The 27,747-nt window shown below is 43.0% G+C and overlaps 1 protein-coding gene across 6 annotated transcripts in view; it reads right to left on the minus strand.

Moving 5' to 3' along the window:
* arb2a (ARB2 cotranscriptional regulator A) overlaps positions 1-27,747 on the minus strand; it is a 469,833-nt gene that overhangs the window by 208,140 nt on the left and 233,946 nt on the right. For all 6 annotated transcript variants that reach the window (XM_067982839.1, XM_067982841.1, XM_067982838.1 and 3 more), the window contains exon 8: positions 18,708-18,827. In XM_067982839.1, coding sequence (XP_067838940.1) covers positions 18,708-18,827 — 120 coding nt within the window. The remainder of the gene's footprint in view (positions 1-18,707; positions 18,828-27,747) is intronic.

The following is a 27,747-nucleotide window of genomic DNA, read 5'->3' on the forward strand; positions in this document are numbered from 1 at the left end:
TGGACCTCACCATATATTAGCCCCTCCAAAGAATATACAGGCAACACAGGTCCTATGAAGACATTAGTGTGGAGATGTGTAATAGAACAACATACTTCACCAAAGAGGCGATAGGGGAGCGGTTCCACTCATTGCATGACAACCTGCACCTACACTCATCTGTCCGCACTGTTCTCTTTGTGGCTATGAAGGTGATGACCGCACTCAACTTTTATGGCACCACAATATTTCAGGGGATTGCTGTATAATCAACCAGGGTGCATTAAGGGCAGGTATACATCAGATGATTGGCACACTTTACAAGAGAGCTGGAGAATTCATTGACTTTGATATCACAGTAAGGTACCAGTGAGATGGGGCCATCCAGTTTTATGGGGTTGCTGGCTTTCCCAGGGTCCAGGGTGCAATAGATGTTGCTTTGCAAGCTCCGACAGTCAACCACATCAATTTCTTAACAGGAAGAGCCTGCATTCCCTAATGCAGAGATTGCGTGTTACAATGTGCAAAGGATTCTGCACGTCAATGCAAGATTTGTTGGAAGTTGTCACAATGTAACCATTCTTTAAAATTTGGCTCTCCCTGAGCTCTTTAAGGGGGCCCTCGTTTGCGGCAACATCAGGGAAGTTTTTTATTCACTGCAGACATTAATGAAGTGTGTGGCAGCTTCATGGGAATCTGCAGCAGACCCCCGCCTAAAAAGTCTTCAGGGACTTTCAATGGATGGCTTGTGGGTGACAAGGCGTAGTTTCTGCTCCCATGGATAATGACCCCATTAAAAGCTGCCCATATAGCAGCTGAAGAGCACTACAACAAAGTACAACCTCTACCAGAGTGGTCACTGGAGGCCCATCGAACCATTGCTGCCTTGACAGGTTGGGAGGGACTGTGCAGTATGCTCCAACTCACGTCTCCCACATTGTTGCAGCCTGCTGTGCCTTGCACAACTTCATCATCCAAAAAGGCCTGGCTTTGGACATTCCCGGAGAGGTAGTCCTATCTGCTTTGGAGATAGAAGTACATGGAGCAGATCACCAAGATAACTGAAACTCATAGGACTCCTCAGTGACTGCTGCAAGAGGCATCAAAGCAGAAATGATCACTGAAAGTCTACTCTTCTGTTTAACACAGTCCACCATTGACACCACTGCTGTAACTCTTTCTCACCTACCATCAAATAAATGAAAAATCCTTCAATGCAATGTCCATCCTGGAACATGACAACACATCAACCCGCTTTGCTTCACATCAGCACGAAATAAGTGCACTCTTTCCTGCATGACTCTAATTTGCTCAAATAACAGAGTACAACACATGTACGCATTCTCCTTGAATGCAATAAACTCCAAAGGAAGCAGAAGTCAACCGTCTCTTTCTTGACACCGTAGATTCCCTGGGTGCCAAACTTGCTTATCTTTCTCCTATTCTAGTGCTTCTCTTAAGTGCATCCTGAGGACCAGTATCCCAAGTTGGGTTGGCTGTTCCCCTGCTACAAAAAGATTGTGGGACTGAGGTAGCCCCCCTCTCCTGGGAAGTAACTGGTGCTAGCTGTGCCTCTGGATTTTATGCTTGGATAGCGTGGTGTTGCCTCTTACGTATCACCGGAATTTTTATTTCCATTCAAGTCAATGGATATAAAATTCGGGTGAGATGTAAGACAAGCTGCCAAGTCATTATCACCTGTTTTACACTATCGCACAAAGTCAAAATCTACCCCAATGATCCAAACACTTTCCTACTTACCTGCTGCTGCCCCATTCTGCTGCTGCAAACTCCAGCCAGTCCTGGCTTTTTAAAGGCTGACTAATTTCCTAGCATCCTCAGAACATTACTCTCGTTTTACACGGGATTTGATCCGAAGTCACCCAATGGATATGCAAATGAGCTGATCCAGGAAATGTTAGCAGATGAGGATGTGGCACCTTCCTAGCGGAGGCTGAGGAGATTGCTGCACACGTCTTCAGAGTTGGGGGAACCAGAAGATAAAGATGTTTGAGATATAACACAAGTACAGGCTCTGAGGTCAGTCTCGAAGGATATGCAGCAACTGACAGATGTGATGGGGTGGAATCTACAGCCCTCGTTTGCGGCAACATCAGGGAAGTTTTTTATTCACTGCAGACATTAATGAAGTGTGTGGCAGCTTCATGGGAATCTGCAGCAGACCCCCGCCTAAAAAGTCTTCAGGGACTTTCAGGATCTGATAACTGCCATTGGACCAGCCGTCCCACTGATCAGTGGGGACACAGATCCAGGGCCCAGTGGAATAGTGACAGCTGAAGCCACCTCGCCTGAGGTGCCACGTCTCAGGACAGCAGCAAATGCCAGGCCCCCGGCCCTCTGCCTCAGAGCACCACGCCAGTAACATGCACGAGGTGACACCAGGCTGCCCAGACACAAGCCCCAGAGATGCAGCCAGAAGCAGCTCCCTACCAGTAGCAAATTGGCATGAAGGGAGGGCCACATCAGTCCCATGACCCTTCTGCACCAGAGCCAGGTAGTACTACAATTATACCACCTGGCTAGAACTGCAATTCTACTGCCCAGGATAAAGAGCTGTTTGCATGCATGGTTATATTCATAAACAAAGCTTCTCTCCCAACAGGTCCAGGGGACACAGTTACACTCCATGCAATAACAACAAAAACTTGAATTTATACAGTGCATTTAACATAGAAAAACCTCCCCAGGTATTTCACAGAGACGTAATCAAGAAGATAGATGGCAAGCCAGTGAAGGAGTTATTAGGAGGGGTGACCAAAAGCTTGATCAGTCAGATGTATTTTAAGGAGGTCTTAAAGGAGGAGATGGAGGTGGTGAGGCAGAGCGGTTTAAGTAGGGAATTCAAGAGCATGGGGCCCAGGCAGCCGAAGGCATAGCTGTCAATAATAGGGCAAAGGGACAGGGGATACATAAGAGGCAAGAGCCAGTGTTGTGAGGAGGTGAATGTAGTGATAGTGAGGAGAGCAGGAGGTGCAGACTGTGCCATTAGGAACAGAAGGAGGTAGAGTGGTGTGCTGCAGTGAATGCTGGTAATCAGGGGAGGGAAGGGTTGTGAGCGCTGAGGCTTTAGGTAGCGCAGGGTTATGCAGAGAGTAATGTGAGATAGGGATTAGAAGCCTTACTTTAGCAACCCTGGTCAGGTCATTAAACTTTTTCCTGCATTGCAATGCTCCTGACAGTGATATAATTATAGAAAGTTATGGCACAGAAGGAAGCCATTCGGCCCATTGTGTCCGTGCCGTAATGCGCTTTGCCACCTGTGCCAACTGCTGCTGAGCACCTTGTCGGATATCTTCCTGCTGCCTTGTGGGCAGGGGATATCCCTCCTCCTGCCGATCTCCTCCACCAAGACCTCCAATGCTGCTGGAGGCCCTTGAGGTTTCTCCTTGGTTTGCCATGTTCAGAAGTTGCTTTCTGGTTGTCTGCAGCCAAAATGCACCTCCCCTTTAAGAGGAGCGTTCTGCCTTTAAATAATGTCAGGGAGGCCCAATATTCCTGCCCACCCATTAGGCGAGCTACAAATCAATAGCGCTAGTAGCACTGGCAGCCTGCCTATTTCATGATAATGAGGGCCGCTGACCAATTCTGCCTCTTAATTGCACACGGTTAGCACCCGAAAACGGGCCAGACGAATTTCTAGTCCCTTGAGTCTTGTTTATTTATTCAGAATATTATGCAATCAAACCATGCCTAGTGCCGATCATTCTAAAGTCCAATCTAAGATCACCAAGCAACAAAAAATAATTTTCTCCTATCTTGTGGAAGTACCTGGTTAAGTGTCCTGCATGACACACAGAAGAAAAAGAACAAAGGATCCAGCCCAAAGTGAGTCTTAAGAAAGCAAGGCTGGGAGATCACCTGACTGAAAATGTGAAAACTTAAAGGGACAAGCATCGTACCCAATGGTGCCCTCGAGCACTGATCCCATTAGAGTCTGCAGGGTCACTGGAAGGGTGCCTCATAATATGGGGCACGCAAGCAAATGCTCTGCTTTGGGTGCATCTCTGGTGCCTACCTGCTCCATGTCAATGGAAACTTAGGCCTCCACCCACCTTTGGAGTGGAGAGTTGTTTAGGGCTCCGCTGATCTATCAGCTCTCTTACGCAGGGGTTGATTCATGAAATTTAAAAATGAATGAGGTAGAATTATCTGCTTCACAATAACTTGTGCAATCATATTAATTTAAATTATCCATGTATGTTCTTGAGAAAGCCTTTTTTTTATTCGTTCATGGGATGTGGGCATCGCTGGCAAGGCCAGCATTTATTGCTCATCACTAATTGTCCTTGAGAAGGTGGTGGTGAGCCGCCTTCTTGAACTGCTGCAGTCCGTGTGGTGAAGGTTCTCCCACAGTGCTGTTAGGAAGGGAGTTCCAGCATTTTGACCCAGCGATGATGAAGGAATGGCGATATATTTCCAAGTCGGGATGGTGTGTGACTTGGAGGGAAATGTGCAGGTGGTGATGTTCCCATGTGCCTGCTGCTCTTGTCCTTCTAGGTGGTAGAGGTCGCGGTTTTGGGAGGTGCTGTCGAAGAAGCCTTGGCGAGTTGCTGCAGTGCATCCTGTGGATGGTACACACTGCAGCCACAGTGCGCCTGTGATGAAGGGAGTGAATGTTTAGGGTGGTGAATGGTTTATGAGCTAGAAGAACTTTAGCAGCGTTTTTACCTGGTAAATCACCTTTTGAACTGCAATACTATGGCTAAATGAATTAAAGTTGCAGTAATGTAAATTATAAAAGCTTGAGCTATAGAACGTGTTTTTCTAACCTCCATGGAATCAGATTTTCGTTACTTAGTTTTTAATGCAACAGTTTAAAATTTTGCAACTGTACCCAACATAGCTTGAGGTCAAATGTCACAAAAATGACACATGGCTAGGTATCGCAATGTTACTGTACCAGTTCTTCCATTTGTTTCAGGCCATGACTACAGTAACGGATTGGTTTGACAATGGAAAATCCCTCATGACTATTCAGTAGACTGAGTCCATTCACAGCAAAGTCAGAGGAGAGATCACAAAGAATTCTTCCAAAGTTTTAAGTTATTAAACTTGGCATGAACTGTCTCGAAAAATATTCTAATCAACGCAAGAACTGATCAGTCTGCTGTGATTGGACCAATCAATAGGAGAAAGAACCTTGCCCAGGGCTTTATGCAAACTGATGCACATTTTGGTAACCAAGGGAGTGACCATGCACAATTAATCAATTGGATCAGATAAGACCTTAACAGTCACAACTAGTAAATACGTAATGATGAAACTATCATAATTCTCTCCTTTCCTTACAATAGAAGATTTTCAATAGAAAGAAGCCATACATAAGGAATCCACATCTTAAAAAATTGACAGTATAATTTTAAAATTCACATCAAACAATAATCCAAACATCAAGTTCACAGAAATAACTTTTGGCTATATTAGTCAGTGAAACAGATATTAAGCTGATAGAATCACATACCTTCACATGCCTTCACTCAACTACCATTCTTGACCTCCACGGCAGCTAGCACTGTAAACCTTCTCTTCCCACTGCCACTATCCATATCTCCTTCAAAACTGCTAACATCAGCCCTCTATGCAAAAAACACCCTCAATCCATCTATCTTATCTATTGCACCATCTCTAACCTCCCTGTCCTCTCTCAAATCCTCAAGCCTGTTTTCGCCTCTCAGTTCCATGTCCATCTTCCTTTTAACTCCTTTTGCTGAATGTCTCAAGTTGTTTGTGCCTATCTCACAGCACCAAAACAGCCTAGTTAAATTCCAAATGATATCCTCTCTGACTGTAGCCATGATGCATTATCTCTCCTTGTCTTCCTTGACCTCTCCATAGGATTTGACATTGTTGACCAAGGCATTCTTCTCCACAAACCATCCTCCATTGTCCACCTCTATGGAATTGCCTTGAATGTATCTGGATGAAGCCAGTACATGACCAGAGCTATGACACATGTCTTTAAAATAATGGAAGATATAGGGGTAGATTTTTGTCTTCACTACCTTGGTAATAATCTAGCGGGGCAGATCACACACCCTTTATAGAACCTGGCTGAATTCCATTGATTCAGATTACTGCCCAGGCAAAAAAGATGAAAATCTGACCACAAGATCAGGTTGAAGTAACAAGCTAATTAAGTTGGACGATGAACTTAGGAAGAAAGGACACAAGTATAAAATCCAGATGCCGCAACCAAGGTTAGAGAACAGAAAAAGATCTTAGTTTCCCACACGACTGTAGAGATGTAGAATAAATGTCCAGAGAAGGTGGTTAATTTAGGGTGAATCGACACCTTTAATTGGAAGCTGGATTACTAACTCCACTCATTTCCTTCAAATGAAAGGTGTTGCTATTGGATCCTGCATGGGCCCTAGTTATGCTGGCCTTTTTGTATGATATGTTGAACATTCTTTGTTCCAGTCTTACACGAGTCCCCTCCCTGACCTCTTCTTTCAGTGCACAGATGACTGTGTCGGTGCTGCTTCCTGTTATAGCCCTGAGCTGGAGAATCTCATTAATTTTGCTTCTAACTTTCCTCCCTTGCCTTCACATGGTCCATCTCTCACTCTTCCCTTCCCTTCCTCAACTTTTCAATCTCCATCTCTGATATCCACTACAAGCCCACCAACTCCCACAGCTACCTCCACTTCTTCCTACCCCGCTTCCTGTAAGGATTTCATTCCCTTCTTTCAGTTTCTCTCCGTCTCCGTCGCACCAGATGCTGGTAACGTAGGATGGGTGCACCAGCACATCCAGGAATGGGGGAGAATGTGGGCTCGTGCTTGGGGTGAGGATCCGCTATAGGTACACAACCAGCAGGGTGGTCTAAACCCTTAGTGTCACCTGATTTTTTCTTCCACCACACTCCTGAGCCACTAGAACCTTCTCTGCTTTGCCAGGTTTTTCATGCTCCCCTCGCCTTTGCTATTTTGCTGTAACGATTTAAACATTCTCTGGGCCTCAGATACATCTTTAATTTCTCTAATTTCTCTCATTATTGTCTCCTTTTGTCTTACACCATTATCACTTCTGTCATTTAATCATCTCCTGTCGACACCATTCTTTTTTTTTTCTCCGCCCTCTTTTCCCTGGCTCTGTTCCTCCTTATAAGCTGTTCATCTACAATATCTGCTGGTCCTGATGAAAGGTCATTGACCAGGAACATAAACCCTACCTTCCTCTCTCCATTGATGCTGTCTGACCTGCTGAGTGTTTCCAGTCTTTTCTGTTTTTATTTCAGACTTGCAGCATCTGCAGCATTATTCTTTTTGGGTTAATACCAGTTGAGAAGGGTGATTGAGGGTTTTAAAGATATAAGTATTATTCGGGGAAAGGAAAGTAAGGAACTTTGTGTTCCTCAAAGGTGGTGGTGGTAATGTAAGGAGAAGTCCATGATAAAATAATCACACATGAACTTTGATAGGTCAAACCTCATTTGCTCAAATCTTTCTTATAATGTTCTGTTTATACAGGCATTGGGCACAAATTTCATCCCTTTCAGTGATAAAACCATCAGTGGACAGAACTCTTTGCCAAATCTTCTTAATATCAGAGAGAATAGATCTTGTCTGGGACAGCTAAAGAAGCCAGGGAGAAAGGAACAAACCACAGTTTGTGGCCAATATCATAAAGATCAAAAGTGAATGAGAAAAGTATAGAGGAATCTTCCTTGTTAAATATACTGTGAACATAACATAACAGTATAGCCCCGATATTACCAGGGAGGCGGGATGGTAGCGGGGGGTGGGGGGGGCCAACTGGGTGCGAGGGTAACCCGCCCAGTAAAATCCATCCGTTCCCCAGGCGATCACAGGTAAATTGCAGCCACTTAACGTGGCTTCCGGGTTTCCCGTCGTAAACCTGTGCAGCGGGCACATCCGCATCACAGACTGTCAGCTAGAGAAGCCTTAATTAAAGGCGTAGTCCTCCAATGCTGCTCCTGGAGCAAACACCCAAAATTACAGAATGGAGCAGACCAGGGGAAAGGCTGCTCCTAGATTCAGTGATGCCTCACTCCAGGTGCTACTGGAGGGGGTGAGGAGGAGGAGGGATATATTCTACCCAGCGGACTGGAGGAAGTGGCCTGCCTCTTCCACCAAGAAGACCTGGCTCGAGGTGGCAGAGGAGGTCACCAGCAGCAGCAACGTCTCCCGCAGGAAGCGCTTCAATGACCTAACTAGATCAGCCAAAGTGAGTACACTAACTCATTCTCCTACACTCCGTCTTCCACATCACCGCTCCCACCCCGCAACTCCTTCTGCACAGTCAACACTACTCTATCACATCACTCCTCTCACCCACTCAAACCTCATCCTCAACTTACCTGTAAGGAATCTTACAACACCAGGTTATAGTCCAACAGTTTTATTTGAAAATCACAAGCTTGCGGAGGCTTCCTCCTTCGTCAGGTGAGTGTGGGATTCCATGAAAGGATACCGCATATATAGTCAGAGAACAATGCCTGGTGATTACAGATAATCTTTCCAACTGCCCAGCATCTCCACATCACATCAACTTACCTGCACTTACTCACCACTTCTTCACCTCGCCAGTACTCATCCCACCACTACCACTCAACCCAATCCTCATACAATGTCGTGGCTCTCTCTCATACTCACCCTCTGATGCATCTCTTTCACGGTCAGCCCCACCCAAACCAATGCATTCAGCGGTTGGCCACGTCACCATCACTCACTCATACCTCTCTACTTTCTCCCCTTATAGAAGAGAGCCCAGAATGCACGGGAGAAGGCGAGGACCAGAGAAGGGCCGCAGCATCTAGTCGTCCTCAGCAACGCGGAGCAGGAGGCGCTGGAACTGAGCCGCATCCTCGAGTGCCTGTCCGTCAGGGTCCCCGAGACAGGCACCCAACAAACAGCTGGTGACAGAACTTTAACATTCAGCACTCACAATAGCAAATGATGTTAACATGCCTTGCCATCTTCAGCACCTCAACATCTGTCATCATCTTTAATATTGCCTTCTGTTCTCTCACAGGGCCTTTAGCGACCGCCATGAAGGCGAAGGATGATTCCTCAGAGGACCTGCCGGACTCTGAGTGGGCACCGTCACATCTGAGCGAGCCATCCACCAGCGCACATACACACACCTCGGTGGGTCCCTGTCCTCAGTTATTTGGGGTTGCACATGTTGAGTCATCACACACGTGAGCACGAGCAGACACTGTTGGCAGGGGCAGCTGTGGAGAGTCCGCATCGGTGGAAGCACTCTTCTCCAGGCTCTGCTCAGCTGGACATGGATGCTGAACCCTGGGGGCCATCCATGAAAAGGAGAATGATCGAGGGGCAGCAGCACATTTGCGAGGTGCTGGAACAGGTGACACATGCATTCTCCACAATTGTGCAGAGGATGGAGGAATCCAACTCCTGCATGAGTGGAATGGTGGCACAGGTACAGGAGGGAATCTCTGAGATACTGTCACAGGGACAAGAGGGCATGTTGTGGGTAAGTGCGAGAATGTCTGCGATGGAGGAAAGGCTAGCCTCCATGGAGCTTCAAGCACGGCTCCCCAATGAGTCCACTGAAGCCCTGACAACAGCCCTTCGGACTCAGGGTGAACAACATTCTGCCGCCTTAAACAGGCATGTTCACAAATGTCCTCCAAACTGTCATTCAACAGAGTGGTAGGAGTGATGTGGGCCTGGCCCTGGGGAGGGGAGATGGCGAAAGGGGACATGGAAGTGAGGACACCACTCAAAGTGCCTCCACGTCTCACCCGTTGCCCCCTCTCAACCAGTACCCACAATGCTGCCTCCTCTCCAGGTGGCCGAGCGGCCGCTGCTCTGTCCAGGTGGTGAGGACTGGACTATTCACACTGTCTGACGTTAGGAAAAACGTTCACATACCAGTGACTCCCTGACCTCACAAGCAGACAGGTGAGCCGCTGTTCTGCCCATGGGTTGGTCCTCCTCCTCCTCATCCGCCTCCTCCTCCTCCTCAATATGTGTGGCAGATCTGGATGGGGCCGCCTCCAGCGGCATCCCTCTCTATTGTGCCCTGTTGTGCAGGGCACAACAAATGATTAGAATGCGTCCCACTCTGTCTGGTGCGTATTGAAGCGCTCCTCCGGAACGATCAAGGCACCTGAAGCGCATCTTGAGCAGCCCTACAGCATGCTCAATTGTAGACCTAGTAGCGTTATATCAACGCTGTTGCTCGGTGGTGGGGTTCCTCAGAGGTGTCATGAGCCACGTGTGCAGGGGGTATCCCTTGTCCCCCAAGGAGCCAGCCCTTGCGGGTGTTCGGACTCCCGGAGGATGAAGGAATCGTGGCAGCTGCCAGTGTATCTGGCACACACGTGAAGGAATCTCTTGCGGTGGTCACAGATGAGCTGAGTGTTGATGAAGTGATACCCCTTTCTGTTCATGAACAGTCCTGGCTCATGTGGAGGTGCTCATATTGCTATATGGGTGCAATCGATTACACCCTGCACCCATGGGAAGCCAGCCACAGCGCGGAATCCCACTGCCCTCTCTGTCTGGCTGAGGTCATCCATGGGGTAGTTGACGTAGTGCGAGGTCCTGCGAAACAAGCCGTCGGTGACCTGCCTTATGCACTTGTGTGCAGACGACTGAGAGACCCCGGCAATGTCCCTGGTGGCACCCTGGAACGATCTGGAGGCGAAGAAGTTGAGGGCAGTGGTGACTTTGACAGTGATAGGTAAGGAGATGCTGCTCATAGAAACATAGAAATACATAGAAAATAGGAGCAGGAGTAGGCCATTCGGCCCTTCGAGCCTGCTCCGCCATTCAATATGATCATGGCTGATCCTCTGTCTCAATACCATATTCCCGCTCTCTCCCCATACCCCTTGATGCCTTTTGTGTCTAGAAATCTATCTAGCTCCTTCTTAAATATATTCAGTGACTTGGCCTCCACAGCCTTCTGTGGTAGAGAATTCTACAGGTTCACCACCCTCTGAGTGAAGAAATTTCTCCCCATCTCAGTCCTAACCCGTATCCTGAGACTGTGACCACTCGTTCTGGACCCCCCAAGCCAGGGGAAACATCCTCCCTGCATCCAGTCTGTCTAGCCCTGTCAGAATTTTATATGTTTCAATGAGATCCCCTCTCATTCTTCTAAACTCAAGTGAATACAGACCGAGTGGACCCAATCTCTCCTCATACGACAGTCCTGCCATTCCAAGAATCAGTCTGGTGAACCTTCGCTGCACTCCCTCTATGCTCGGGCCAGCCAGGAGCAGCTCGGCACGGAGAGGCTGCAGATGTCCGCAACTACCTGGCGACTGACTCTGAGCCTCCGTATGCACTGCTCCTCAGAGAGGTCCAGGAAGCTGAGCCTGAGTCTGTAGACCCTGTTGCGAGGGTAGTGCCTCCTGCGACGTCGCTCTCTCTATTGTTGCCCTCCGTGCTGTTGTGCAGGTGCCTGTGGCGCAGCACTGTGTTGTGGAGCTCCACCTGGCGGAGGTGGATGGCGTGCCTGGCGAGGCTGGTGATGTTGCTCGTCCTCGGATGAAGTGATGAATGCAGCCATGACGCCGCCCCCCCCCATCCTGACGGTGTGAGTTTGAGGGGGTCCGCAAAGTAGGTAAATGTGTTTGCACAGCAGAGTTTTGGGTATAAATTAAGAATTTTGAGTGGAAACACAAAGGTGTTGCAGCAAATACTTTGTCTGAAGTGGCAGAGTGCCCTGCTGCAATAAATGAGGTTTTCCCCCCACCTGTCAAATAATCCTTTGCATCTCCCACTGGCTGCTGGCTGAAACACGTCTGCTACAACAGGGAGTGTTTCCCACAGCACGGGAAACATGCTGACGACCCTTCAAAATTGCGCCCCTGCCAAAATCTCCACTCAATGAAGTCTCTCAAGTACCTCAACTATCTGATTAACTATGTGAATGACCATCCCGCCAGCTTTAATTGCCGGTGGGAGCCCCGCATTCGGGAGGTGCGTGCGCACCCGAACGCATCACTGGGGAACCTGGAAGTCAGCGGGTTGGAGCCGGGCTCTGAACCTGCTCCGGGATTCTGCCATTTTACGAGCCCCAAATGCACTCGCTCTGCCATCCGAATATCGGCCCCTATAACTCACTGTGATCTCTGCTCTGCTCGAAGATCACCAACTCGGTACTCTCTTATGGTGAAAAAGTCTTAACAAGGACAAAAGGGATATCCAGTGTAACTTTACATTCCTCAACTTTGGAAGGGTATAAATGATTTACTGAGTGAGGTGAGGGGCAGCCAAATTTTGATCTCCTGAGTTTGAGTCCCTGTTAAAGCTTCTGAAGCTACTGGTTCTTCATCCTTTATTGGAAATTTTACAGAATCATTACAAAGCAAAACTCTGATTTGTATAAGCCACTCCAGAAAACATTAATCAATTTATTAAGGAAAGACTTCCCTTTAGTTGATGCTGATCTACATTTGTAGAACACTGACACTGATTAGTAAATCCAAAGAAGGAAGAAAGCATTTGCATTTATATAGCGCCTGTCATGACCTCAGGACGGTCTCAAAGCGTTTCACACCCAGTGAAGTATTTTTGGATTGTAGTCACTGATGTAATGTAGGAAATACTCCAGCACTGTTTCAGCAAGGTGTTAGAGGGCTTCTGACATGAGTAGAACTGTACCCCATCAGAAGTCAGCACCTCCAGGAAAGGAGGGGAGAAAATCAGACGAAAACAAAAAAAATCAAAACTGTGAGTTGCAACAGAAAATTCACTTCCCTGTACATAATTCTAGAACTCTCAGCAGATGTGGTACTGCTCCCAAGAAAACTCACGACAGCAGCACAATCTAATTGATAATCCCAATGGAACAAAATAAATTGCAGACTGATCATGTGGAAATCTCATATAAGGCATGGGAAGGGAAAGTCATGCCTCACGTGGACAAAAATCTAGTAAAGGGACAGATATACTCAAGAGTTTTTACAGTGGGATTGTTTGATTTACCCATGGAATGTAAAAGATAATTATTAAACAATATATTTATTTGAAGAATGAAATGGGAGTATTTACATTCCAAAGTTGACATTTAGACACCTTTGTGTCTCCATATTTTGATATATAAGGCAAATTACATAGTATTTACATGGCTACATTTCACAGATCATTGTGCTTTATACTTCAAATAACACTACAGTTGCTAGAAACTGAACACAGCATAGAGATAATTCACTCATGATCACTGTGATCCTTAACAAGTGTGAAAGAAATAACTCATCACCACAGGCATAATCTTTCATGCATTATACACTATATTCTATTTCATTTTAGTCAACATAAATTAATTCTTACTAGTCTGACACACCAAGCTGTAGCAAAAACTTACTTCCCTTCGGAGACAGAACTTCACCCTGACCAACGGGAATCGTTGACTAATTAGAGAACGATCTTTAGAAAAAGACTTCCGTCAACATATTCATATTCATCTTTGCAATGATGTAAAGCAACTCCAATATACAGCAGCCACAAATAACTACAACTGATTAATATTAATTTTACATGATGTTTTACCTTGGCCAGTTGGATGGAGTTTCTCCATCAGCTTTGAAACCATTTTAATGTTATGTACATTTGAAGAGTTCGATGTTTAAGCAGAAAGATGAAAAGCAGTTCCTGGATACTTATCACTCACATTGTGTCTGGTTCTGGTTGCTGTAAAAGTCAGTTTGCCAGCATTAGCCACAACGAGAGAGAGCAGTAATACTTTTTATTTTGTATTCTTCAAGATTTCTGCTTTCTGTGTTTGTTTAACCACACAATATATTACTTCCGAGTTCTGACAGCTTACTGTTCAACCTCTATAGTATTTAGTGCGCACTGCCAAAACACTGAAAGATATTACAGAAGCTTGAAAAAGCACGTTCATTTTTCTTTATAATGTTAGAATCAAGTATTTCTCCTTATTTGGAATAGTTATTACATTCTAAATAATATCACAAGATTATATTTGTAGGTTTGCTGATCTTTTATTTTACCTGGAATGTTCACATTTGTCATAATACAGAGGCATTAAAATGGTCAGCAAGCAGGTGTGGGCGACAAGGACCAGGGAATTATTCTATCTCATTACCTCTTGGATATTAAAAATTATGTTGTCTTGTTCATCATTTATTTCTTTTAGAATAGAAAAATTAACTTTGAATCCATTTTAAGTTATGTATTTTGCCACATTTAAAGATACAGGGGTCAGAATTCCACTAAGCAGTGAATCCAGCACTTATGCCGGGATTGTGCCTGCCAACACCCTTCAACTTTGACTCTGTGGGAGTTTGCGTGATCAGGAGGATGGAACCTAATTAACATAGGGTTAACGGGTGCCCACGCCACCACGGGTGCATCCTTTTTCTGTCCGGGCCGAGGAGGGGGGAAGATGGTGTCAGGAGTCCCCCCAGAAACATGAAACTGTTCCCCCAGGGGGCAAAAGAGGCTGCTTTAAAAACTAAAAAAAACTGACTTCCTCACCCAGGCCTGCACCCTCAATGTGGACCCTGCTTTCGCCATCCATGAAACCAGTTCCCCTCTTCTTCCTGGGCATACTGGCTAATGATCCATAAGGTGGCATATCTCAGTTGTGGACACTCCTGGCCTTGTATGGTGAAGCCCCCCCCACCACAGGTAATACTGGGACCCATCTTATCCAGGTCCAGTGGCAATTGCGCTTGTTCTGGAGGTCTTCCACTGGAGTTAACAGTATGAATTCACTGTAACAGCTGAGGAATTTTGTTCCCACATTATCCATTTTTAATTTGAGGAAGAATACAGTTTTGTAGATTCGTGCTTGATTACTTCAAAAGTTCACAGGCATACCCTTGCTACTGAGGCAACAAGTATCACAGGATATAAAGCATTCTTAATATTGACAAGCTTAACCAACTTCAAGCTAGTCACAGACTTGGCCTGGCTCAGGTACATGCTGTAACCTTTCAATGCTGTAAGAGTTCAAATGTAGAAGCCCAAATTGCATTTGAAAAATTTCTAAAAACTCTTTGGTCTGCTTCGTCGCATTTATACCAGCCGAGTGGAACCCTCACCTGCCCTAGACCCAGGCCGAAGATCGCATCCCAAATCTTGGGGATAGCCCCCATCCCACACCACCCCTTCTCCGTGGCCCAAATGTGACAAAGAATTTTTTTTAAATCCTTGGCTTCCACCGGAGCTATTGGCTTCAGTGGACTTCAAAGGGACTCACTCCAGGTTTCAACTAGCATGAAATCTGGCTGAGGCTTTTCAAGGGCGTAAAAAGAGAAATTTCTCGGAGAAGCCCAGGAACGCCCACCAATATGCCCTCTTTAGATCACGGCGCTGGCAGGCAGAAGATACGCCCACAGACCTCTGGACTGGAATTTAAAGGTTTGATCAAAATGAAGTAGAATCTCAGTGGAGGCGGTTCCTCTCCCACTTCCCAATCATATTCTGGGTCTCACACAGGCGGAAATCAGACCTAAACCCTCTCCCGTCCCAGGAATTCTAAGTCCTTTGTATGATTGAAAAATCCTTTCTTACTGCGGTATAACTTATTACATTTAATGAGGTGATATTCAAATATCTTTGATAGTTATGCAGTATCTGCTAGAACATTACTGGACTCATGGGATAAACTTCCGTGGTAATCTGGCAGAGTGTACCACCTACCCGTTATAGAATGTACCCAAGTTTTAATCCGTTGATTTCAGTGGAACAAAAATTGGGAGGGTTCTACATCAGGCAGGGTGGCAGTTCGCTAGATTCTCGCCCAGGAGTGAAGGTGAAAACTTACCTCATTCACTTTTTATTTATCTACAATACACACAACTATGATAATGCAGTAAACTTTGTTTTTGAACAATATGCTATAATTACTAATATTATACAATTTTGACAGCTTTATAAGATACAAACAAACATTTACCAAATGAATAATTATTAGGTTTAGTGTCAAGTTTATCATAAAATGCTGACATATATTTATATGTTTTACTTTTTTGCCAAAAGTAGTTTTCAAAACAAAATAATCATTAATAATTTAGACTGATATATTTAGACTGATATGATAATACAGGAATTATCAATTCTATAAAATCTCACATATTTCCCACACTGCAATTTTCCAAAATAGACAAGAGGCCAACAGGTCAAATGGATATGAAGACATCCTCCCAACAAAGTCATTTATATGCCATAGACTAAATGACATGCTTCTGATGGTCTTGAAAATACATCCAAAACTGCAACAACACAAGTGGTTACATCAAATGTTAAAATATGACTGACCTTTAAAAAAATTACAGAAATGTGTGTATATATTATATATGTATTAAAATTGTCAAAATGCTGGAAATAATCAATTATGTGTATGACAATTACTTTTAAAATCAACTGCTTTCTGACAACATATGGAATGTAACATTTCATTTTCAAGGACTTAGAAGTTTGTAAATATTTTATAATAGTTGAAGAACTGAAGTATACTAAAAAAAACTCTTTGAGTTACAGGGCATGTACTGAAGGGAAGGAGACATACTGCTTAAAATGATTAATTGTGGCACCCATTAATGTGAAGTCATAATGATACATCAATGTCAGCTTTTTAAAAAGTTCTAGTTTCTTTGTGACAGATATTAGATGTGCCCGTGGATGCATTATGTCATGCCATTCATGCATTCAGCCCCTGCAGTGCAAGAAGTCTTGAGAACTTGTTCCTCCCACTATCCTCTTTTCCTGAAAAAACATCCTTATAACTTCTTACTTACTGGTTACTTCCTGAACCAAGATCAAAATGTCTTTTGGAAGACTTTAGCCCAGCCTGGGATAAATTCACAGGCTCAGGGGCACCTTCACCCTATAGCCCCAAGGTCAGATGTCAAGCCTTGCTCTGAGACATCTGGATGCATTATAGTGAAGAACAAAGGTGGAAAAAATATCCACCAGTGTGACGAGAGACACAGACAGAACGAATGTCACACTGGTCATCCACTGCCCTTCATTTCAGTCTTTAGGTGGCAAGACTTTGTAATTGTTTAGTCTGAGGACAAACATCATTTACCATATCCATAGACAACACCAATACTTCACTGGCTAAAGGTCAATCATCTCAGTCTCCATTTCAAAACTGCAACTCGTTTTTAATTCACCTCTTAGAAAAATTTTCAATATGTATTACTAACTCCAAACAGCATAAATTTAACTTTTTGCTAAAGATCTATAGCATTTCTCTCCATACAAAATAACATATTTATACTTACTACGAAACATTGTAAAAAACTGCTTCAACATCCTTTTTTACAACAAAATTAAATACAAATCTATATCAATTCTGCCTTTCTTTCCTGTCCTCCAGGTGTATTTAGAACAATCATGTTAATACACATTCATAATTTTTCCTTTGAATTTCTTCTCATTTGAAAGTTGCAAATTGCCAATGCATTACCTTAATGAGCCCAACAGTTAGATTTACCGTAAAATAAACTTTTATAATATTATTAATACATCAGTTTGCCTCAGACAAACTAATATATTTATCATCCACTCAGTATGTTTCACAAAGTTTGCAAAAGTATTGCAAAGGGATCACAGGAAAAATGATCTCTCAACTATTGTACTTTATTAAAAATATATTTTTGATTTTATCTTTAATAAAACAAAATATTAAAGCAAAAACAGTTTTCCTCAGTTCAGCAAATTTATCCAGTGAGAAGCTGAGCCACACAGATTGGGAAAATCCAAGATTTAATCCCAGTTTGTGCTGAGTTAGCTGATTTCAGCAGTGGTGGGGATACTATGGTGGACCTCATCGTTACTTGTTTAGAAAACAGAAAATTAACCCGTGTTCCCACTCCTGATTACTGTTCCCTAACCATGCTGAAGTATGCATTGTGGACATCTGGTGCAGTCAGGATCAGGGTCTCCTGTTTCCCCCATGGTGGAATAGCCTGCTGAGTCTCACAGTCAAGAGTTGTACATAAATAATGGTACCAGAGAGCAAATAGCAACTTGGAACTGTGCCCCAACAAAAAAACAGTGCCTCCAGGAGAGATGGAGAGGAGAGAAATTTGGCAGAGAAAACAAATGAGCAAAAAAAATGAAAACCAAACAACTTTTTCAAATCTATGGCAGAAGCTTTCTACAAAAGTAAATACACCATCTAAAAATGTGACAAATAAATGGTCTTCTCCAAATAAATAATTTTCAAAATGTCCATTTTTTGGTTGGGGGTGGGAGAAGGTGTGACAATACTGTTCCCAATGGTCTTACTCCTGTCATATTTTTCTTTTTAAACTGTGATTGCAACCTTTACAATACTGTTTTATCATCTATTGCAGAGGCCCAGCTGCTGCCCAGTTTACATTAAACTGCTCATCATTAATCAAAAGGATCTCCATTCCAATCAAAGAATAACTAATATTTGTATCCTAATCAGACTGAAAACAAAAAGTAAGGAATGCTGAAATCATATTCACTTACCAAATCTGATTAACGATTATACACCAATTTTTGGCATTTAAGACTGTACTACTAAAAAGAAGCCATATTAATGCATTTAATATGCAGCCAGTGTTTTAGTGATTGAAAACCAAAAAAAAAGATTTAAGACAGAAGAGATCTTGAAAATTAAGGTTGAAAATCAGTTTTGCAATTGTTTCATTGGGTAAGAAGTACAGTATGCTTTTGATGTCTGAAGTGTGTAGTAAAAAAGCATGCATCATATTTGGTCCCATCTGGCAATGAAAACAAAGTACTTACTAACTCCACGAACACCAGGCCACCGTAACTGTGGGCAACAAATACTACATTCTTGGCAGAAGATCTAAAAATGAACTGATCCCAGACATAGAGTGTATGCTCTTCTGGAGTGCTGTTATCCTGCAAAAAAAGAGAAAAAACAGACAATAAAAAATGCAAATCCAAGTTGAGGAATCATGCTACATTTTGGGGGATGAATGGGTGGAAGAATCTGGAGAGTCTATGCTTTTTGAAAAAATATTTTTTGGGCTATATTTTAAAGCGAAGGAGATAGATCTTACGCCACTCGAGAGACATCCTGGTTTAGTTTGGTTATTAATAAGGAATGTTCATAGAATCCCAAAAATTTTCATTCCATTGTGACTGCGCCAGCTCTCTGAAAGAGCAATACATTCAGCTCCATTCTCTTGCCTTTTCCCCACACCTTTTTATTTTTTTTCCAAATATTTATCCATTTCCCTTTAAAAGCTATTATGGATTTTGCTTCCACAACTGTTTCTGATAGAGCAGTCAACATGCCAACAACCCTCTGCTTAAAAAAACTCTCCAAACTTCACCTTCATTCTTTTGGTGATAAATTATTCCCTGCATTTACGGATTAACTGACCAGGGAATGTTCTGTTTCCTGCACTTGGGTGAAAGGTTCACCTGGGCAGAGTGCATAGAGAAAAATCGGGTATGCAGAATTGCACACCCATAACAGAACCTGCCCAATGTTCTGCCCATTAATTTAAATGGATGGAAAATCAAGCAGGTGAGTGCGATCCTGCCCGACTGATTTTCATCTATGCGCCACGACCAGGCAATCATTTACATTCAAGTGCAATATGAGGAAAAGGTGCAATTATTCTGCCGCAGTTCATCCTATCTTCCTACCACTTTCCCAGCACTGAGCCAAGAAACCAGCACTAACTCTTTTTAAACTGTACAAATACAGTTTAAGTGTTTTAAGTGCTCTAAAAAACTGTAAGTCTGTTTCCACATCAGTACTCAGAAATAGGATTTTACTTTTTTAGAGCTACTAGGGCAAGTATGTAAGCACTCATGGAGAAGGCCATAGGCATAAGCATAGAAGGGACAACAGGAGGGGTAAGCACAAAAGACAGTGCGGGTGACTGGGGACAGAACAATGTGAGGCAATGTGCAGGGTTAGGAGCTACCAATGAGAGGTTGTGGAAATTGGGAGAGGGTTTAATAGTCATCTTGCACAAACCATTAAATGGAAAAAAAACAGCTTCTCTTCCAGATCACCATGAGCAATGTCATGGGAGTTTCCAATAATATATTAGAAGTCTTGTGTGAGCATGCATTTCCTGTAAATGTCACACTTACCTTCTATTACACTGTCCGGTCAGCCTATCATATCATGCTATTTCAATTCTGCTTTTCTGTCATGGTTAAAGTTATCTCACATTTTACTTACCCCACACTGAGTCATCCAAACTTGGTCTCCAAGGTTGGGGTGTTTCTTACTTACCTAAGAGACCTGCCAGCTGTATCTCCCAAGATTGGCAGTGCTGCAGCACTGCTGACCTGTGGTTCAATGCTAACTGTTCCTTACCTGCTGCTCTCCTTTTGCAGCTGCTGATTCTCCCCCACAACATTCCTCTGCGCCATCTTCTTCAAGTTACTTTCAACGTAGACACCATACGTAGACACCATACAGACCTCCACTTAGCAGCTTGTGTTAGCCCTATAAACTCTCTTATAGGTTGGTTCCCCTTGTCCTCGCTTTGTCCTACCTGGGGTCTCTATCACACCTACTGCTGCACCTTTTCCCCACTTCCCTCCCGAGCTTTACCATGAAGCTCGAGCGTCCACTCCAGCACTACCCACCTAAAAACTGCTATACTGCCGCTCTCCCAGCACCCTTACATGCTGCAACCAATATCACACTTCTACTGTTACACTTGCACCTCTTTCAAAGTAAAACAGCAACAAGTCAGAACTGAAGAGGTAGGGAATGTACGAATCAAAAGAAGAGAGGCTGGAAAATTACCAATGAGAAACCACTAAGGACTTATGAAAATAATCAATCCTAAATGACCAATAAGGAGAACTTACCAATAAAAGAAAATTGAAGAAGAACCAGTCTTAATCACTCAAAATGTTTTTTGAAAAATTTCATTTGTCATCGTTTTCTCAGTAGTTCAAATTTCTAACGTCCAAAATAAGGTTTATACAAAATAAAAACATCAACAAATTACATATTTCACAATAAATTTACCCAATGAATTGTCTTTTTTTTAAATACCTTTGTTGAAGTTTTTACTTCAAGGTCTTAAGTTGTCTCAAAGGCTAAGGTTTTGGCTGGATATTTTTTGCGAAAACAATTCTGCTACCCTCAGAATGTACCACGTCTGCACATTCTGAGCATGTGCAGTTAGTACAACTTTTCAGTATGCATCTGGATTCCCTGGTCCCACACAGTGAAGGCCTACTACTACCTGACACTTTCAAATTTGATGCTACTTTGGTACTAACTTAAATTCTGTACTGCAAATAGTGATTGCCTGGCTCTTTCACAGAATCATAGAATGGTTACGACACAGAAAGAGGCCATTCAGACCATCAAGCCTGCACCGGCTCTCTGCAAGAGCAATCCAGCTAGTTCCACTCCCCTGCTCTTTCCCTGTAGCCTTGCAAATTTTTCTCCTTCAGGACCGATCTAATTCCTTTCGTTTGCTACCCTTTTCAAACATTGTCTCATGTTTTTAAATGCTAACTTTATATGGGTGCTAATTGCACCTAACCCATGCCCAGGGTTAAAGGAGGAACGCCATGTAGGTAATGTTGTGACATCACTTATGCTTTATTAAAATATAATGTGTATCTTTCCACTGCACCGGGCATTATGTACTGCCAGCCTTGTCCATGATTTTCCCAGAAATGTATGTCAAGCACTGCTGGGGCAAAGTCCTGGTGTTACGGGTCTACACCCATTTTTTCTCCATAGTGTTCCCGAAAGAAGCACTAATGGGATGTTCCAATGAGTACTGACGCCAGAAAGTACATTAAGAATCAGGACTCTCACTTATTCAGGATGAATGAGAGCGAGAGCTGCAGGATCTGGAAAGAGGGAGCAGCAGTGGGAGTTGGAACAGAAATTAAAAGAGAAGGCCACTGCTTTTTCTCAAGAGCCAGAGTGCAGTACCAAATACGTAGAGTTCATTTTAATAAGTGTCACGGATAATTCAGTTCTAAAGCATGTCGGAAAAATTAACTACTGAGTCATTGAGACTTTGAAGTAAAAAAAATCTAAAATCAACTAAAGTGCTGTGTTGTTTAAAATATTTACACTTGCAGGTTTCAAATAAAAAAAACACAAATCTCTATTATCATAGCAACTGACTATCATATCACCTTACTCTACTGAATAAATAGAAATATAAACAAAAATCCATACGATTACACAAATGCAGCTCTTCATGAGTTGAGCAAAACAGATTAGCATGCCTTCCTTTTGAATTAAGTTATTCTTTACAGAAAAGGTAAGCATACAAAAAAAGAAATAACAAACTGCTTCCCAGTTGCCACACAAATGGGTTTGAATTACTTTGAAACATAAAAAAGCAGTTTTATTCTTTCCTTTAGTTATTATTTAACTGTTAATTAATTGATAAGGCCATGTTCACCACACCCATTGCAATTCCCACAACCACCAATCTGTCACCTCAAAAACTCTATCAGGTTTGTCAAGCATCAACTTCTGTTCTGAAATCCATGTTGGGTGCTTCTAATTATTTTCCCTTCATCTAGATGTTTAGTAATTTCACTTTTAATTAAAGATTCCAAAATTCTCCCTACCACATATGTTAAACTAACTTGTCTATAAAAACATACAAAATAGGAGCAGGAGTAGGCCATACGGCCCCTCGAGCCTGCTCCCCATTCAATCAGATCATGGCTGATCTTCGACCTCAACTCCACTTTCCCGCCCGATCCCCATATCCCTTGATTCCCCTAGAGTCCAAAAATGTATCTATCTCAGCCTTGAATATATTCAATGACTCAGCATCCACAGCCCTTTGGGGTAGAGAATTCCAAAGATTTACAATCCTCTTCGTGAAGAAATTCCTCCTCATCTCAGTCTTGAATGGCCGACCCCGTATCCTGTGATTATGCCCCCTAGTTCTAGACTCTCTAGCCAGGGGAAACAATCTCTCAGCATCTACCCTGTCAAGCCCCCTCATAATCTTATATGTTTCAATGAGATCACCTCTCATTCTTCTAAACTCCAGAGCGCATAGACCCATTTACTCAATCTCTCTTCATAATTACCAGGGTTAGTTCTGTCTCCCTTTTTGAGACTGGGTATAAGCTTGGCTATTCTTCATTCCTCCAGCACACATCTACACTCAATAAAACCCTATAATATAATTCCTAGCACCTTCATTATTTCTTCCCTTGTTTCCCTCAGGATCCTTGGATGTATCCCATCAAGTCCCATTATTGTCCTCCTGCAGCTTAACTAACTTCTCTAATACTTTCCCATTATTTACTATAATGTCTCTCATCACACTTTTAACCAATTCAGGATTCACCTCCTCCCCAATATTCTTCTCTTATGTAAACAATGAAGCAAAGTACTTGTTAAGTCTCCTTGCCAATTTCCGCTTATTCTGTATTAACTCACTATCCTCTCATCTTATATTTGACAATTCATTTTTTTCTGATAAAATTGTAAAATACTTAACTGGTCATTTTAATATTTTTTGAGATTCTCTCCTCATACTCCCTCCTCGCTTTCCTTATCGCTTTCTTAGCCTCTCCTTATTTTCTCGTATTCTCTCTAGAACCTTTCACCACTTAACACATTGACAAGAACTATGGCTTCCGCAAGCGACAGAGACATCAGTGACATCAATTATGAAGTTCTAATAATCCTTGTGTAGTCAAAGACCTTGCAGGCACGCTCGCTAAAGCTTTCTTCACAGTAGGGGTCACTGCATAAATGATGGAAAATCAGGATTTGTCCGTCTTCCCTTACCACAGCACCCACCCCAATTCAGGTTCAGTTTCTAAATCAGGCTATGAAAGGAAATCAGGTATTAGTTGTGATAGCAAGGTGAAACATCAATATTGCAAGCCCAAGTAATGCATCTGGGATAAGTCTCCTTCGATTAATCGAAGAGTAAATTTGTTGCCTAACTCAAAATGGCAGTTCCAGACTACCCCCTGGGTCTGCCAGAACTCCATGTGTTCTTTTGGGAGAAGCCCAGTACATTATTGGGATGCCTCCCAAACTATTCCTGGTGCCAACTAAGATGTACAGAAAATGATGAAACCAGTTTCAACCACTGTTTATCAACTCTGTAGTTATGATCTCTTATAGAATCGCAATAAGGATTGTCAATTTATCTCAGCAAGAAATCGAAAATCAGTTCCTCCAGACAGAAAATCTATGTTGAAATTAGCATTCAAACATGCATTGGCTAGTACTCTCATTATATTGCATCTTCTACTAAGTTGGCCAAATCAAGAACATGGTAAGAGTGCTGCAAGTCTCTGATCCAGGACATAGTTGTGTCTCTTATGGAGAACACTGTGCAAGTAGTTAAAATTTAATTATAACTACTCATTGATATCTGAGTAACTGTATCTCATAGGGTTCTGTTCTGGCACCGCTTCTGTTGACTGTGTACATAAATGATTTGGATATAGGGTTAGAGAAAGTCATGTCCAAATTTGTCGATGATACTAAAATAAGCATAGTAATTAATTCTCAGGACCAAAGGAAGCTGATAAGATGGTGGAATGGGCAAAAAAGTGGCAGATGGAATTCAATGTCAGTCAAAAAAGAAGAAAGAACTTGCATTTATATAGTGCCTTACACGAATTCAGGATGTCCTGAAGTGCTTTACAGCCAATTAAGTACTTTAGAAGTGTTGTCACTGTTGTAATGTAGGAAACGCAGCAACCAATTTATGCACAGCAAGGTCCCACAAACAGCAATGAAGTAAATTACCAGATCATCTACTTCAGATGTTAGTTCGGGGATAAATATTGGCCAGAACACTGGGAGAACTTACATAGAAACATAGAAAATGGGAGCACGAGTAGGCCATTTGGCCCTTCGGGCCTGCTCCGCCATTCAAAATGATCATGGCTGATCGTCTAACTCAGTACTCCTGATCCCTTTAGCATTAAGAAATATATCTATCTCCTTCTTGAATACATCTAAAGACTTGGCCTCCACTGCCTTATGTGGTAGAGAATTCCACAGGTTCACCACCCTCTGAGCGAAGAAATTTCTCCTCATCTCGGTTCTAAATGGCATACCCGGTATCCTGAGACTGATGACCCCTGGTTCTGGACTCCCCAGCTATCAGGAACATCCTCCCTGCATCTAGTCCGTCTAGTCCTGTTAGAATTTTATATGTTTCGATGAGATCACCTCTCATTCTTCTAAACTCGAGTGAATATAGGCCTAGTCGACCCAACCTCTCCTCATACGTTAGTCCAGCCATCCCAGGAATCAGTTTGGTAAACCTTCGTTGCACTCCCTCCATGGCAAGGACATCCTTCCTCAGATAAGGAGACCAAAACTGCACACAATACTCCAGATGTGGTCTCATCAAGGCCCTGTATAACTGCAGTAAGACATCCCTGCTCCTGTACTCAAATCCTCTTGCAATGAAGGCCAACATACCATTTGCCTTCCTAACTGCTTGCTGCACCTGAATGCTTGCTTTCAGTGAATGGTGTACAAGGATACCCAGGTCTCGTTGCACCTCCCCTTTTCCCAATCTATCACCATTCAGATAATAATCTACCTTTCTGTTTTTACAACTAAAATGGATAACCTCACATTTATCCACATTATACTGCATCTGCCATGTTCTTGCCCACTCACCCAACTTGTCTAAATCATATTGGAGCCTCTTTGCATCCTCCTCACAGCTCACATTCCACCCCAGCTTTGTGTCGTCTGCAAACTTGGAAATGTTACATTTAGTTCCCTCATCCAAATCATTGATATATATTGTGAATAGCTGGGGCCCAAGCACTGATCCCTGCGGTACCCCACTAGTCGCTGCCTGCCACCTGGAAAAAGACCCGTTTATTCCTACTCTCCGTTTCCTGTCTGTCAACCAATTCTCAATCCATGCCAGTATATGCTCCCCAATCCCATGTGCTTTAATTTTGCACACTAACCTCTTTTGTGGGACCTTATCAAAAGCCTTCTGAAAATCCAAATACACCACATCCACTGGTTCTCCTCTATCTATTCTACTAGATAAAACTCCAGTAGATTTGTTAAGCATGATTTCCCTTTCGTAAACCCATGCTGACTTTGTCCAATCCCGTTAATGCCTTCCAAGTGTTCTGTTATCACATCTTTTATAATAGACTAGTATTTTCCCCACTACTGATGTTAGGCTAACTGGTCTGTAATTCCCTGTTTTTTCTCTCCCTCCTTTTTTAAATAGTGGGGTTACATTTGCCACCCTCCAATCTGTAGGAAGTGTTCCAGAGTCTATAGAATTTTGGAAGATGATCACGAATACATCCACTATTTCCAGGGCCACTTCCTTTAGTACTCTGGGATGTAGATTATCAGGCCCTGGGGATTTGTCAGCCTTTAGCCCAATTAGTTTCCCTAGCACTACTTTTTTATTAATACTGGTTTCCTTCAGTTCCTCCCTCTCACTATACCCTTGGTTCCCTAACATTTCTGGGAGGTTATTTGTGTCCTCCTTTTGAAGACAGAACCAAAATATGTGTTTAATTGTTCTGCCATTTCTTTGTTCCCCATTATAATTTCCCCCATTTCTGACTGTAAGGGACCTACATTTGTCTTCACTAATCTTTTTCTCTTGACATATTTATAGAAGCTTTTACAGTCAGTGTTTATGCTCCCTGCTAGTTTACTCTCATACTCATACGACTTCCCCGCTCTTCTTCGAATTAGTATCGTGGGATCATTTACATCCACCTGACAGGGTAGACAGGGCCTCCATTTAACATCTCATCTGAAAGACGGCACTCCGACAGTGCAGCACTCACTCAGTACAGCCTAGGTTATGTACTGAAGTCCCTGGAGTGGGGCTTGAACCACAACCTTCTGACTCAGGGTCAAGGGTACTACCATTGCACCAAGATTGACATCTTCCGAAGTAATTGTGAGGTTGTACATTTTTGATTAAAAAAAAGGGGGAAAGTGGGATGATGTGGAAGAGCAGGGGGATTTGGTGATCAGGATCACAAGATCTTTAAAGCAGCACCTCAAGTGGATAAGGCCATAAAAATAGCTAATGGAATACTGAGTTTTATGCAAGAGATACAGAATATAAAAGTTGAGATTTAATGGTGAATCTACATAAAACCTTAGTAAGATCATATTTGGAGCACCGTGTGTTTTTTTGGGCTCCACACTATAGGAAGGATTTTTTAAAAATTCGTTCATGGGATGTGGGCGTCGCTGGCAAGGACAGCATTTATTGCCTATCCCTAATTGCCCTTGAGAAGGTGGTGGTGAGCCACCTTCTTGAACCGCTGCAGTCCGTGTGGTGAAGGTTCTCCCACAGTGCTGTTAGGTAGGGAGTTCCAGGACTTTGACCCAACGACGATGAAGGAACAGCATTACATTTCCAAGTCAGGATGGTGGTGGAGACAACAGGGAGGGTGCAGCACAGATTCACTAAGACGCTGCCTGATATGAGGAAATACAAAGTAAGACTTGTAAAAGTGGGACTGCATTTGTTAGAACAGAGGAGATTATGGAGTGATTTGATAGAGGTGTTTAAAATTCTGAAGGGATGGGACAGAGTAGGTAGAAACAGATTGTTTCCAGTGATTCAGTGATTGAGAAGTCTAGAATGAGAGGACATAGATGTAAGATTTAGGACAGAGAACAGGGGAATTTTTTTTAATAAAGAGGGTTATGAGGCTGTGGAATGCACTACCATTAGTGAATGAAGCACAGACTGTGTCAATATTTAAGAATAGATTAGAAATGTGGCTGAATGGAAAGAGAGTAAAGGGGTATGGGATCAGGGCAGGCATATGGGACTAAGATGACTTCTCATGTGGAGGA

Source organism: Heptranchias perlo, chromosome 4 (assembly GCF_035084215.1).
Source record: "Heptranchias perlo isolate sHepPer1 chromosome 4, sHepPer1.hap1, whole genome shotgun sequence".
Classification (NCBI taxonomy): Eukaryota; Metazoa; Chordata; class Chondrichthyes; order Hexanchiformes; family Hexanchidae; genus Heptranchias; species Heptranchias perlo.